General features: G+C 50.6%; 1 protein-coding gene across 5 annotated transcripts in view; it reads left to right on the forward strand.

Annotated features, from left to right (window-relative positions):
• Positions 1 to 15094, forward strand: part of TOM1 (target of myb1 membrane trafficking protein) — a 58213-nt gene that overhangs the window by 38199 nt on the left and 4920 nt on the right. For all 5 annotated transcript variants that reach the window (XM_049884296.1, XM_049884298.1, XM_049884299.1 and 2 more), the window contains exons 7-12: positions 1948 to 2064; positions 4757 to 4890; positions 6734 to 6767; positions 7152 to 7245; positions 8360 to 8480; positions 14010 to 14085. In XM_049884296.1, coding sequence (XP_049740253.1) covers positions 1948 to 2064; positions 4757 to 4890; positions 6734 to 6767; positions 7152 to 7245; positions 8360 to 8480; positions 14010 to 14085 — 576 coding nt within the window. The remainder of the gene's footprint in view (positions 1 to 1947; positions 2065 to 4756; positions 4891 to 6733; positions 6768 to 7151; positions 7246 to 8359; positions 8481 to 14009; positions 14086 to 15094) is intronic.

Genomic DNA, 15094 nt, shown 5'->3' on the forward strand with positions numbered 1-15094 from the left:
CTAGCATTTCCCAAAATGTATTCCACTTAATATTAGACCCACGAGATAGTCCGTGATAAAAGGGTTCTTCAATCAAATAAATTTTAGATGCTTTCATGTTGATCTCTTTCTGGGGGTTCATAGTGTACATAGTGTACATTAGGATATTAACCACCCTAGAGTCCCACAGCATAAGACAGTTAATGCCAGTGACCTCTCATAGCCTAACCTGTTGGAAGTGGCTGTGTGACTTTACTTAGAATGTTTCCCAAAGCATGAGACCTCGGAACCCTTTGATCATTGAAAGCCTCTTAACACCCCTTGGATCAGTGTTCCATGGGCAAGACTGCCCTAAATCAGAGTTTCAGATTCAGGGTGGAGCCTGGGACACCAAAGGAGGCCAGGAGCAAGACACAATCCCAGTTACCCAAGGAGGAGAAAGAATGTGAATTCCCAGTTACCCTAGGAGAGAGAGGACAAGACCCCAGCTATCCTAAGAAGGAAGGAGAGGACAAGACCCCAGTTATCCCAGGAGGAGAGAGGGGACAAGATCCCAGTTACCCCAGGAGGAGAGAGGGCAAGATCCCAGTTACCGTAGGAGGAAGGAGAGGACAAGATCCCAGTTACCCTAGGAGGAGAGAGAGGACAAGATTCCAGTTATCCTAGGAGGAGAGAGAGGACAAGTTCCCATTATCCTAGCGGGAGAGAGAGGACAAGATCCCAGTTATTCTCAGGGGAGAGAGAGGACAAGATTCCAGTTATCCTAGGAGGAGGGAGAGGGCAAGATCCCAGGTACCTGAGAAGGAGAGAGAGGACAAGATCCCAATTATCGGAAGAGAAAAGCAAGGACAAAATGCCAGCTATCCCAGGAATAGAGAGTGGGCAAGATTCCAGTTATCCCAGGAAGAAAGAGAGGGCCTGTGGCTCAGGACAAGTCAGGGCCCAGGTCCGTCATAGAGACACTGGGAGGTCAGAGCACAGGCAGCAGCAGAGATTGCAGTTTGGGGTGGGAGCACTTGCTATGGATGAGGAGGACTGCAGAGCGGGGCCTGGCTGGGCCTGACTAGGGTGAGCCAGCAGGTGTGTCGTTTAGTATGACCATGCCCAAGGCCTAGCAGCCCACAAAACATAGCCACTGAGCGAGTTTGTTTTTAACAAGCTTTATTGAGGGATAACCCCTGGCCTTATTGAGGGATAATTGGCAGATGGCGGTCTGCACATATTAAAACTACGATTCGATGCATTTGGGCACATATGTACATCCGTGAAACTGTCACCACAATCAAGATAATGAACACATCCATCACCCCGCAGAAGGTTCCTTGACAACCACTGAGTTACTGCATCATGTCTAATTAAATGAAGAGCCCATGCTTTCTACTCCCTTGCTATCTCAAGCTCTCTTTCTCCCTCCCCCAACTGTACCCCACCCCACCCTTCATTATTAATGCAGGAGAGCTCCTTTCTCCCAAAGACTCTCCCAGACCTTCCATCTCAGAGCAGCAGGCTCTGACAGCCCTTTGCTTTCAGGCCTCCCTGAGAAAGCAGGCACCAGAAGGAACTAATCAGGCAGCTCCCAGCAGGCCCCGGTTCAGATCCTTGTGAGAAGCCACCTCCTGAGGCCTCGTTAGCTGCCACTTTAGACCCAGGAGATGCTGAAGTCCTTCCATCCAGGCTCAGTGGTTCATTCACCCCTGGCTTGTTTTCTGTGGGCCTCTCCCTGCACCGGGCTCCCAGTTTGGAGATGGTAACGGTTGGTAGCAGCTCTGTGAGGGGGGCATCTGAGGGGGTGGGGACAAGCCCACTCCAGGCCTCTTGGTGCAGGGCTGTGGCCCAGGAGCCAGGAAGAAGGCTGTCTAGGGAAGATGCTGGCATGTCAGCTCTGGGTGCCACCCCAGGCTGGTGGTAACAGGCAGGCAGTGGCTAGGGACCCTGGCTTCTCTCACTGGAGCCCGTGGTGCATTTCAGATTGGGAAGCTGCGCAGTGAGCTGGAGATGGTGAGCGGGAACGTGAGAGTGATGTCAGAGATGCTGACGGAGCTGGTGCCCACCAAGGCCGGGCCTGCAGATCTGACGCTGCTGCAGGTGAGTACGGCCCCTCCCGCCGGCCCAGCCTCCCCGGCCCCCGGTGACTGCTGGCTCTTTGGCCCACACACATTCCTTCCCAGGGCCCACGACATGACACAGTGTGAACTCCCTGCTCACAGCAGATGCTTAAAACAGGGACCTTGGATTCCATCCGATTGGAGTTCAGATCTTGGCTTTATCACTTTTTGGTTTGGGCAAAATAGCGCTTCTTGCCTCAGTTTCCTCATCTGTGAGATCGCTCTAATAATAGCCTTTATGGTGTAAGCTTGATGTGACATTTAAATAAGGTATTTCATGTAAAACGCCTAGCCCTTTGCCTGGTGCAGGGCAAGCTGTCAATAAATGGTAGTAGAAAAAATGGGAAGGTGAGATTAGCAGGCAGGACTGTGGAGGAGGGCTAGGTGTGGAAGAGCGGAGCCAGCTCCGAGGCTTTGAGATGTGAGAGCAGTGGGCTTGCGGGGCGGAGGCAGGTGGGGAGCTGCTGTTTGTGCCCCCGTGCCCCCATGCCTGCCGGGGCATCCACTGGAGCAAAAGGGGCTGTAGTTGGAGAAGGTCGCCCCCCATGGGGTCAGTCTACAGAAATAGCCCTTAGGAACAGCTGTGGAATGACACAGTGAAGCCCTGATGGCCAAGGAGTTTTCCGAATCCAGAGGCGACAGTGCGAGTGTGATTGTCTGACTTCATGCCAGTCTCCCACTGGGCCTCAAACTCCTGGAGGGCAGGGCCCCTATATGACTCATCCCTGTCCCTGCACCTAACCGAGCGGACACAGTGTACTTGCTCAGGGGTCCTTACATTATGGGTTGGGGGTGGGAGTCTTGGGGTTGAATGAATGAACAAACTAATGAACGTGAAGACTAAACGAGGGCTTATGAGAAAAGATGAGCGAGCTGGGAGCCGCAGGATTGCTGTTGTTCAGTCAGTTTTGTATGTCCCAAGCCGAGGCCACGTGGGTGTGAGTGCTTTTGGTGGGCATGGTTGACACAGTGACAGCCCTTGGGCAGTAAGCACTTCCCTGTGCCAGGCTCTGATGCAGACACTTGATAAACATTCACTCATTGAAACTCACCACTTCCCTCTCCCCCATGAGGTAGGTACTCTTATTATCCCCATTTTCCAGATTAGGAAACTGAGGCAAAAAAAAAAAAGGTAATGTGCACAGAGTCACATGGCTGGTAAGTAGCAGAGCTGGGATTTGAACCTAGGGGGCCTGGCTTCAAGTACTGCTCTTGTGCTCTTGAAAGTGGCTAGCAAGGAAAAGAAGCAAGGCCACAGGTGTACATGGTACCCAGAGGAAGAGAGGGGAGGCCCGTGAGGATGTTGAACATCACTCAGCTCTGCCCTGTCCCAGGCTAAAGGCAGATGAGGAATTCCAAGCAGAAGAAGGCCTGACCTAGGAGGGAGTAGGTGACAGGGTCAAAAAAAGCCAAAATAAATATTGAGGTACCCCTAGTATTAATGATCACTCCAGGAGAAAAGTAGGCTGGAGTGTTCCTGTAGTCAGCTGTGCCTGAGGACTGTCAGTCTGGACCTCAGGCCATGACATGTTCACGTGGTGGCAGATGCCTGAAGGAAGAGACTGTTATTGACAATGAGTAGTCAAAACGTATATTGTTGTTGTTGTGTGCCACTGCATCTATTCTGACTCATAGTGTCCCTATAGGACAGAGTAGAACTGCCCCATGGGGTTTCCTAGGCTATAATCTTTACAGGAGCAGATTGCCGGGTCTTTTCTCCTTCAGAGACGCCGGCTGGGTTTGAACGGCTGACCTTTCAGTTAGCAGCCAAGAGCTCAGTGGGCCACCAGGGCTCCATTTAAACCGACAGAGCTGTGGTTTTCTTTTCTTTTCTTTTTTTTTTAATAATACAACTTCTTTTTCCCAAATAAGTTGAAATAGATGATGCTTACTAATTAAATGTCATCCTGACTTGTTGAATTGACAAATGTTTATTATGTATATATTTAAAACAAAACAACAAAAAAAGTCAATGTGTTACTGCAGTATCCTGGATTAGATCCTGGAACAGAAAAAGGACATTAATGGAAAACCTGGTGAAATCTGAATAAAGTCTATAGTTATAATATTGCACCAGTGTTCACTGCTTAGCTTTGACATATGTCAAGCTAAGGAGAAGGTGGATGAAGGATATACAAGAACATTCTGTACTGTTTGCAACTTTGCTATAAATCAAAAATTATTTCAAAGTGAAAGTGCACTATTAAAAAAAAAGTTCACCAGTGAAACTAATGAGGCAGAAATGCAAAATGGGCGGGAGGAGGGGTGGTGCTGAAGATGATTGTTGAAGTCATGCACTTCATTTTCCAATGCTTTGGTCACAAAAAAATCTCGATCCATCCAGAGGAGAAGCTACGGTCTGTTCTCCAGGGTACCTTCCAGTCTCAGTTTCTCTAACCAAGCAAAAATGGCAGCAGAAACTTTTCAGAAGTCTGCACAAAGCCAAGTTTAACATGTGGTGATCTCCAGCGCATTAAATTTTAGTATAGAACACGTTAGAAGTGAAATTCAAATGTACATATGTGAACCCCAAAAACTATTCCCTGGAACTTTGAAGCCCAGTTTGGAAACCTATCCCTCTTCAAGGCACATCCCGGGGCCAAAGTCCATCCATTGGAGATGGCCCCACTCGGGGCTGAGTGGCTGTGCTTTTCTCACTTCCTTCTCGGCAGGAGCTCAACCAGACATGCCGAGCCATGCAGCAGCGGGTCCTGGAGCTCATCCCTCGAATCACCAACGAGCAGCTGACCGAGGAGCTGCTTATCGTCAATGACAATCTCAACAATGTGTTCCTACGCCACGAACGGTACCCTACTGCCCCCCCCCGCCCCCGCTCCGGCCTCTGGCCAAACTGCCCACACTTCTCCCTTCCTCCCTGTTCTCCTGGTCTCTTCACAGCGCCTGAGCTTTCTCTTGCCTTCTTGTCAAATACAAGGCAGCCATTGAGTGGATGTTCTCCGCTGTCTTCCAGCGTGGGCATGAATTCTCCTTCTTGCCTCCTTTCCAAAGTTATCCCTGCCACTGGTGTCCCTGGGTCCACTCCTGGGGGATGGTAGTAGATGGTGGCTAAGAGCATGGCCCTGGCACCAGACAGGCCTGGTCTGTGCTTGCTTGGTCCACCGCTTGCTGGCTCTGGGACCTGAGACAAGTTACCTAACTTAATTTAGGCTCTTTGATTATAAGGTTACAAAGCCTTTCTGGCTAACTTAAGCACAAAAAGAATTTACTAGAAAAACAGCCTTTATTAAATGGGTAGCTTTCAGAATCCAAAGAGTGAATCAATGAAGCCTCCCAACAGGACAGGAAGGACAAATCCCAGGGAAGCTTAGGGGTCTCAGGGGCAGAAACTCCTGGGCCGTGTCTTCAGGGTGCCACTGTCAACAAATGGACCCGCTCTAACATCTGCCCATGCTTGTATCATGCTGTTCAAGAGTCAGATCCCTAAGAGATACTTGACTTAGCTTCGTTGTGCCCACCATTTGGGGGAGCGGGGAGAGCCCTTTGATGCCAGTCCCACTAATATCCGGTACAGTGGGGGAAGAGAAGTTCCTCAAAGAAGCACTTAGACTGCAACTGCAGAAACAGCAAGTCGGTATCTGTGAAACGAGACTCACAGTGGTACCACCTCGTACGGTGGCCATGGGAGTCCGTGAAATAACATGTCTAAAGCACTTAGAGATCAGGGCTGTCTGGTTAATGGTACTAGGTAGTTCAGCACCCTCTGGTCGCTTCTCATCCTCATATCTTTATCCACCAGCAGACACTCGCAGAGGGATTCCAAATCAGTTGAGAGTGGGGTGGGGCCACTGCAGGCCACGTCCGCCTGGCTTCTCCTGCTCCATGGCGGTGTGTCTACCCCTCTCCACTGGGAATGAAAGAGCCCCCCTCCCTGCCATTTTGGATGCATGGGCTGAGGGGTGACTGGCGCCTCTCCAACACTCACACTCATCGGGCCTGGCATTCCCCTGGTACTGTAAGTTTACGAAGTTGCTCCCGCCCAGTGTTTTCACTTGATCCTCACAACCATCTGGGAGGCAGGTTCTACTCTTGGCCCCCTTTTAATAGATGAGGAGACTGCAGTTCAGAAGTGATGTCATTCACCCAAGGCCACACAGTGAGTGACAGGGCAGGACTCAGGTTCCAGACCAAGCTCTTCTCCATCCAGCTCACCTGCCCCTTGGCCTGTCTGAGGGGAGCGTAAGTGGCTTCATAAAGCAATGTCCGAATTATGTGTGTCTTTCTTAGACCACGTTAGAGAGCCACTGACACACACAAGTTTATAAATATATAACTGAAACAAGCTTCATGAAGCAGTGCTTACCTTTACTGCGTGCCATGCATCCTGGTTCCCTTTTCTGTCCTAGTCTAGCTTGGTTGGTTGGTTGGTCAGTTTGGTGCTGGTCATGACTAGGAATGGCCATATAATCCAAACTGGGACACTTTTGCAAGTGAAAAAGAGGTACTGTTATTAATTCCCTGGGGACAGGTATAAATTGGGTCTGTCCAGGGCAAACCAAGATGTGTTGTCACCCTGCTTGTGGCCCCCATCGTTGACTTTGAGACCCTTGGTTTGAAAAGCACTGTCTGGGCTGTGCCAAGGTGGCCCCTCCCAGTGTGTCTCCTTGACTTGGGTCTTTTCTGTCTTGTAGGTTTGAACGGTTCCGAACAGGCCAGACCGCCAAGGTAAAATTCTTCTCCTTTTCTGTGACTAGGTCATGCCTGTGTCAATAGGAAGGAGGGGAGGAGGGCTGTTCTCCTCACCTCCCTCCCAAGGTATTCTGGACAGGATAGTGCTTTCTTATCCAGGCTCATAGAGAAGGCCCCTTTTAAGGTTGCATGTCACCGTCCCTTTAAATAAGGCTGTGCCACCAGCTGATGCCCAGGGGTCTTTCCAACCTCCCAGGGGGTCCAGTAGAGCTAGACATAGAGGAGAGGAAGAAAAACTCATAGCAGCCAGAGCCCTGGTGACAGGTCCTTGGGCAGAGCATGTGAGCCCCAGGGCTTCAGGGCAGGAAGTGAGGCTGTAGGCAGGAAGGATGATTGGCTCGGCATCTTGTTCCCCTCTAGGCCCCAAGCGAGGCCGAGTCAGCAGCTGATCTGATCGACATGGGCCCTGACCCAGCAGCCCCCAGCCACCTCTCATCCCAGCTGGCAGGAATGAGTAAGTGGGGTATATGGGGCTCCAGCCAGGGGTATGTTATGGTGCCGTGGACACCCCACAGTTCTAGGGATACCCTCCTGTTATACAGCTGGAACTAGAGCACCAACAGCAGAAGGTTGGCCCAAACCCCACCTCGCTAGGGTCCCAAGCTGAATCTTGCTGCAAGGTTGGGCACTCAGGACAAGACGTGGGTGTTCTCCCTCCCAGCTCCACAATTCCCAAGCCTCCTTCGATCTCAGAAATCCCACCATTCTGTGATTGCCCCTCAACACTGGGAATGCGCCATGGTTTAAACATCTGGGTGGCCTTGGGCAAGTTACTTCTGTTTCCTCCTCTGTAGCATGGGCTAGGAATGGGACCTTCCTCCCAGGTTGTTATGAGGAGTGGATAAGTTAATACATGAAAAGTGATTAGACAGGGCCAGGCCCAGAGCGCACTCTTAGTAAATGTTCGCCGTCATGATCACCGTGATTGTTTTTAATGTCACTGACTGCCTGCTTCACGCCAAGCTCTAGGAAAGGATTAAGATCCCATTAGGAATCACTAATACTATAAACTATTTGAAAAATCAACTAAACGTCTAATCACCATCCTACTGGCTGGAGTCCTTGGGTAGTGCAGACAGCTGATGTTATCAGCTGCTAACCAAAAAATTGGAGATACCAGTCAACCCAGAGGCGCCTTGGAAGAAAGGGTGGTCTACTTCCGAAAAATCAGTCATTGAAAACCCTACGGAGTACAGTTCTACTCTGACACACGTGGGGTCGCCACAAGTCAGAGTCGACTGAACGGCAGCTGCTTTGGTTGGCTGGTTGTTTTTTATCCCACTGTTGAGCTGTTTATCAGATACAACAGCTCTGGGAGGGGCTGACTGTATCTCCCCCTTAGAGATGAGTAAACTAAAGCTAGAGAGAGGAAGTGACTTGCCCAAGGTTCCACAGCTAGCAGGTGGCCTGCCCATCCATGCCGCCCACGCCCCCCTCCCCCGCCAGCTGTGCCCCCTTTCTCCCACCTCGCTGCCTCTCTAGCACCAAGCCCTGGCCCTGGCAGAGAGCAGCTCAGTGTACCAGGATGGCCAGGCAAGTACTTCATGTGGGCCTCTCTGCCCCTGCAGACCTGGGCTCCAGCAGCGTAAGGGCCGGCCTGCAGTCTCTGAATGCCTCTAGCCGACTGGAAGACGAGTTTGACATGTTTGCGCTCACACGGGGCAGCTCACTGGCCGACCAACGGAAGGAGTAAGTGGATGGGTCATGTGTGGCTAACATTTGGCAGCACTAGGTTGAAAGCCCAGAGCTGTCTGGTTCCCAGCCATGGTGTCTCCACCCCCATCCCAATTCCCCTTTTAATTCCTCCGGGGGCAGGTGGGGAAGGTTCTGATAAGTCTCTCCAAGGACTTGTCAACAAGCCATTCCTGTTGTTCCACAACCACCCTTGATTTTCACAGCCGTCCCTGTTGCCCACTCAAGTCTGCCCACTGTGCACCACAGCTGGCGCCTGGCCTTCCCTGTAGACCGTCCATTTCCACGAGGTGCTTTTAGCAGCCACAGGCTTATGGCCCAGAGTGTGCTAGCCAAGGCCTGGCCCTCGCCTTAACTTCTCAGGGATTGGCTCCACACAGGCTCATCAGGGGAGACAGCTTGCCTGGTGTTTTTTTTTTTTTTTCAGCCCTTTATTTCTGTCTGACCCCCAGCCAGGATTCTTTTTTTTTTTTCTAATTTTTATTGTGCTTTAAGTGAAAGTTTACAAATCAAGTCAATCTCTCACACAAAAAACTTATATACGCCTTGCCACCCTCAACGAGGTGGATTGACATGGTGGCTGCAACAATGAGCTCAAGCGTAACAACGATTGTAAGGATGGCACAGGACCGGGCAGTGTTTCGTTCTGTTGTGCACAGGGTCGCTATAAGTCAGAACCGACTCCACGGCACCTAACAACAACAACAACATGCCCCCATTTGCTCTCCCCCTAATGAGACAGCCCACTCCCTCCCTCCACTCTCTCTTTTCCTGTCCATTTCACCGTTTCTAACTCCCTCTACCCTCCCGTCTCCCCTCCAGGCAGGAGATGCCAACACAGTCTCAAGTGTCCACCTGATCCAAGAAGCTCACTCCTCACCAGCATCCCTCTCCATCCCATTGTCCGGTCCAATCCATGTCTGAAGAGTTGGCTTTGGGAATGGTTCCTGTCCTGGGCCAACAGAAGGCCTGAGGGCCATGACCACAGGGTCCTTCTAGTCTCAGTCAGACCATTAAGTCTGGTCTGCATCCCACCACTCTCCTGCTCCCTCAGGGGTTCTCTGCCATGTTCCCTGTCAGGGCAGTCATCAGTTGTAGCCTGGCACCATCTAGTTCTTCTGGTCTCAGTCTGATGTAGTCTCTGGTTCATGTGGCCCTTTCTGTCTCTTGGGCTCGTAATTATTTTGCGTCCTTGGTGTTCTTCATTCTTCTTTGGTCCAGGTGGGTTGAGACCAATTGATGCATCTTAGATGGCTGCTTGCTAGCATTTAAGACCCTAGACGCCACTCTCCAAAGTGGGATGCAGAATGTCTTCCTTTTTTTAAGTTTTTTTTTTTTTTATTGTGCTTTAAGTGAAAGTTTACAAATCAAGTCAGTCACTCATACAAAAATTTATATAAACCTTGCTATGTACTCCTAGTTGCTCTCCCCGTAATGAGACAGCACATTCCTTCTCTCCACCCTATATTCCCTGTGTCCATTCAGCCAGCTTCTCTCCCCGTGCCTTCTCATCTCCCCTCCAGACAGGAGCTACCCACATAGTCTCATGTGTCTACTTGAACCAAAAAGCTCACTCCTCACCAGTATCGTTTTCTATCTTACAGTCAACAGAAGGTTTGGGGACCCTGACCACCGGGGTCCTTCTAGTCTCAGTCAGACCATTAAGTCTGGCCTTTTTATGAGAATTTGGGGTCTGCATCCCACTGTTCTCCTGCTCCCTCAGGGGTTCTCTGTCGTGTTGCCTGTCAGGGCAGTCATCGGTTGTGGCTGGGCACCATCTAGTTCTTCTGGTCTCAGGATGATGTACTCTCTAGTTCATGTAGCCCTTTCTGTCTCTTGGGCTCATAATTACCTTGTGAGCTTGGTGTTCTTCAGGTGATCCAGGTGGGTTGAGACTCATTGATGCATCTTAGATGGCGGCTTGCTAGTTTTTAAGACCCCAGATGCCGCACTTCAAAATGGGATGCAGAATGTTTTCTTGATAGATTTTATTTTGCCAATTGACTTAGATATCCCCTGAAGCCATAGTCCCCAAACCCCTGCCCCTGCTTTGCTGACCTTGGAAGCATTCAGTTTATTCAGGAAACTTCTTTGCTTTTGGTTTAGTCCAATTGCACTGACCTCCCCTGTATTGTGTGCTGTCTTTCCCTTCACCTAAAGTAGTTCTTATCTACTAATTAGTGAGTACCCCTCTCCCACCCTCCCTCCCTCCCTGCTCTCATAACCATCAAAGAATATTTTCTTCTCTGTTTAAACTATTTCTCTAGTTCCTATAATAGTGGTCTTATACAATATTTGTCCTTTTGCAACTGACTAATTTCACTCAGCATAATACCTTCCAGATTCCTCCATGTTATGAAATGTTTCACAGATTCATCACTGTTCTTTAACGACACGTAGTATTCCATTGTGTGAATATACCATAATTTATTTATCCATTCATCTCTTGATGGGCACCTTGGTTGCTTCCATCTTTTTGCTGTTGTAAACAGTGCTGCAATGAACATGGGTGTGCAAATATCTGTTTGCGTAATGGCTCTTACTTCTCTAGGATATATTCCAAGGAGTGAGATTGCTGGATCGTATGGTCGTTCTATTTCTAGCTTTTTAACGAAGCACCAAGTCGATTTCCAAAGTGGTTGTACCATTTTACATTCCCACCAGCAGTGTTTAAGTGTTCCAACCTCTCCACAGCCTCTCCAACATTTATTCTTTTGTGTTTTTTGGATTAATGCCAGCCTTGTTGGAGTAAGACGAAATCTCATTGTAGTTTTGATTTTTCTAATGGCTAATGATGGTGAGCATTTCCTCATGTATCTGTTAGCTTCCTGAATGTCTTCTTTAGTGAAGTGTCTGTTCATATCCTTTGCCCATTTTTTTTAATTGGGTTATTTGTCTTTTTATGGTTGAGTTTTTCCAGTGTCATGTAGGTTTTAAAGATCAGGTGCTGACCGGAAATTTCATAGCTAAAAACTTTTTCCCAGTCTGTAGGTAATCTTTTTTACTCTTTTGATGAAGTCTTTGGATAAGCATAGGTGTTTGACTTTTAGGCGCTCCCAGTTATCTAGTTTTTCTTCTGCGTTGTCAGTAATGTTTTGTATACTGTTTATTCCACATATTAGGGCTCCTAACATTGTCCCTATTTTTTCTTCCATGATCTTTATTGTTTTAGGTTTTATATTTAGGTCTTTGATCCATTTTGACTTAGTTTTTGTGCATGGAGTGAGGTATGGTCTTGTTTCATTTTTTTTGCAGCCAGCCAGGATTCTTATAGCCAAGGAAAGCTCTGGGTTAAGAGGACCTACCTAGCTCCCATCTTTGAAAACTCCATCAAGGGCCTCTGGAGGGCTCAGAGAGCCCCCTTTTCACTCCCCAACCTAAGTAGGCAAATCCAGGTCAAATCTAACAGTCCGCAGCAATCCAGGTTCCTCAGCCCTCCGGCCCTGTCCACTGACCATAGCCAGCCCTGAGGTCTGTGCTGTATCTTTAGCCCAGGGCAGAGTCTGTACTCTGGAGGCCAGGTGCCCCTGGGACCAGCAGCTCATGGTTGCCATGGAGGCAGGGACACCACCCATGGTTGTTGTGCAGATGGAAGCTAATGAGTCTGGTGGGACTTGCAGCCGGGAGGGTGGCCCGTCTGCCTAGGCCCCATTGGGCAGCTCTGCTAGCCACACTGGAGAGCCCCTGGCTCTTGGCCTTGCTCACCAGCCTGGCTGGAGGTTTGCTGTCCTCCAACACTCATGGTAAGCGGTCATGCTGGGCCCTGGGGGGAACAGAGAAAAGCAGAACTGAAACTTGCTCTCGAGGGCCTGCAGTCTCACAGGAGAGTGTGAGCTGACCATTTCTCTGCAGTGCTAAGGGCTGTCCTACGGGGTGCACCAGGCACTGTGGACGCATAGAGGAGGCACGGAACTGCAGAGGGCAGTCAGGCCTGCACGAGGGGCTGTCAGGAAGGCCCTTTCAGGCAACAGGAGGAACAGCATGTGCAAAGGCTTAGAGGCAGGGAGCACGTGAGACACTGGGGTGAGGCGGGTGTGTCCTGGCTCCCACACAGAGTGTGTGCGTAGGGAAGGTGGGCGGGATGCTGGAGAGGGTGGCAGGGGCCATGCAAACACAGTCAGAGCTTGTCCCAACATTAGTAGAAGGGAGCATGGGGGAAAAAAATGTTAATGATTTGCCTCTTTGAAACTTCCTCAGGCTGAAAGACCATCGCCCACCTTCTCAGGGCATCAGTTCTACTGCAGGCCCTCCAGCAGGGCCCGGCTTTTAACTGAGCATCATCGTATTTTTCTTTGCTTGGTTCCCTGCCTGGCTGTCCCACTCTTACCCTTCTGGTGGGGCTTCTAGCCCTGGTGACCTGACTGGCCTTTTGCCTCCCTGCCTTGCCTTGTCCCCTGGGGCTCTTGACTTGTGAAGGCCTTTCTGCCTGCCTGTGTCTGACCCACCCCTCCCTCATCCTGCTGGCTCCCAGCCTCACTCATGCCTGCAGCCTGGTCAGCCTTCGTCACCCAGAAGCCAGCTCCTTGTCAACCCCCCACTTCTGCTCCATCTTTGACCACATCTGGCACAGTCACAGCCTCTCACACTGACCAGGCCCTGACCCTTGGGGTGCTAGGAGAGCCACTGGGGCATGTGGGCCAGCCAGTGTCAGGCGTTTTAGCCAGGTTTTACCAGAAGCGAAAGAGGCTTTTCCTCACCTTCTTCCACATCATGGTCCTGAGGACTGAGCTCTTGCCAAGCGTTGGGACTGTGTCCCCAATACCTCCCCTAGACACCCCCACTGTAGTAGCCAGGAGAGCCACCCCACCCTCTTGTTAGCACAGGTTTCCCTCCCACGCTTGGTTTATTCTCTTGTTCCCCTAAGTCTTGGCCTCAAACACAGCAAACATGTCCTTCCCGTTCCTCCTCTGCCCACTCATCAGCCTGGCGCTTCCTCCCACCCAGGCTGGCTGGCTGGCGCCCTTAGAGGACATACAAAAAGCTGGCCCCGAGGTCATCTTGCACCTTGCTGCCGAGCCAGGGAGGGGAGGGGTGGTCTTGTGCTGGAGAGCCAGCGCAAGCTGCCCCTCACTCAGCGGTCTGCAAAGTTGTTTTCAACGGCAGAAGGGAACTCTCCATTCAAATGCAACCTTATACAGAACCAAATTTATGAAATTATGAAACAGGAGCCGCTCAAAAGAGGGTCTGTAGAAATGAGTTCTCCACGAGCACAGGGTCACTGGCGCTCTCTCTCAGTACCTGGAGTTTGGTCAAATCTGGTTATAGCCATTGGTGTTCTTGTTCTAGGCCTTTGGCCAACAATACCCTCCCAAACTTCTCATTCTGAGGCCTGTTGAACAGGTCTCATTTCACAGAAAAGAGGGCCTCCCTTCCATTCCCAGGCTGGGCTGGGGCCTTTAACCCATGCCCTTTGCCGGCTGTGAGTCCAGCTTGTCTGGCCTCTGCCCTTCGCCCTCCTCACGTCAGCCAGCCTGCTTGGTCCAGTAAGAGTAGCATCTAATGGCCATGGCGGCCTCTGTGTTTCAGCGTCAAATATGAGGCCCCCCAAGCAACAGACGGCCTGGCTGGAGCCCTGGACGCCCGGCAGCAGAGCACCGGAGCGGTAAGCAGAAGGCCCCACAGTCACCACATGCCAGGCACTGGCTCAGCTCTCCCAGCCCTTGCCTCATGTGGTTCTCAGATTGGTTCTTTGAGGCTAATGTGACTTCCCATTTTACAGCTGAGGGAATTTAGAGAGGTTAAGTCATTTGTCCAAGGTCACACAGCAATTAAGGGGTAGAGCAAGGATTCCAGCCTGTGTCTAAGTCAGGCAGCAGGAGTCCAGCAGCCCTGTGGTCACTTCCCAGCTCCCCCACTTACCAGCTGTGTGCCCTTCGGCAAATTGTGAACTTTGTTGACCCTTGGTTTTATAATAGTCTCTGTAATAGCTCCCAGTAGTGTCAGGAGAGGATACGTGTGAAGTGCTTGGTGCAGAGTTGGAGCTCAGTCCCTGCCTCTCTAAAAACCAAAAAAACCTGTTGCCATCAAGTTGATTGCGACTCGTGGCGACCCCACAGAGGACAGAGTAGAACTGCCCCATAGGGTTTCCAGGGAGCTCTTAACCACTGCACCACCAGGGCTCCCCTGCCTCTCTCGAGAACCCTTTATTTTGCAGGAGTGTGGGCAGAGGAGACTAAGAGGAAAGACCCTTGACTCTCCTGATGCTCTCACCCTACACCACTTCACAGTGAGCCCACAGGAAGGAAAACACACACAACTCTACTTGCAGAAAAGTGGAAACTGATAAATTATCACTCATTCATCTCCAGTAACTTCAGAGATTTACGTGACTTCTTCCAGAGTATGACTTTCTTAAAGCCCTGTCAATACTCGCCTGTCCCCAAGGTGCTTAGGTCTGGCTGCGTGGTAAGGCTTTCACCCGTCACAGTCAGAATGTGCTGCCAAGCAGCCAAGTACAAAACTGAATGAAGCGCAGCTGTGTGGCCAGCCAGTGTTTGCCCCGCGGGATTCCGAGTAGCGCTCACAAGTCCTGTGGCGTCGGACGGCATGGCCAGTTTTTAATCCAGCCGTTCCCTGGAGTGCCCACAGTGTGCAGGCCCTGTGCTGGGCCT

This window comes from Elephas maximus, chromosome 4, assembly GCF_024166365.1.
Source record: "Elephas maximus indicus isolate mEleMax1 chromosome 4, mEleMax1 primary haplotype, whole genome shotgun sequence".
Classification (NCBI taxonomy): domain Eukaryota; kingdom Metazoa; phylum Chordata; class Mammalia; order Proboscidea; family Elephantidae; genus Elephas; species Elephas maximus.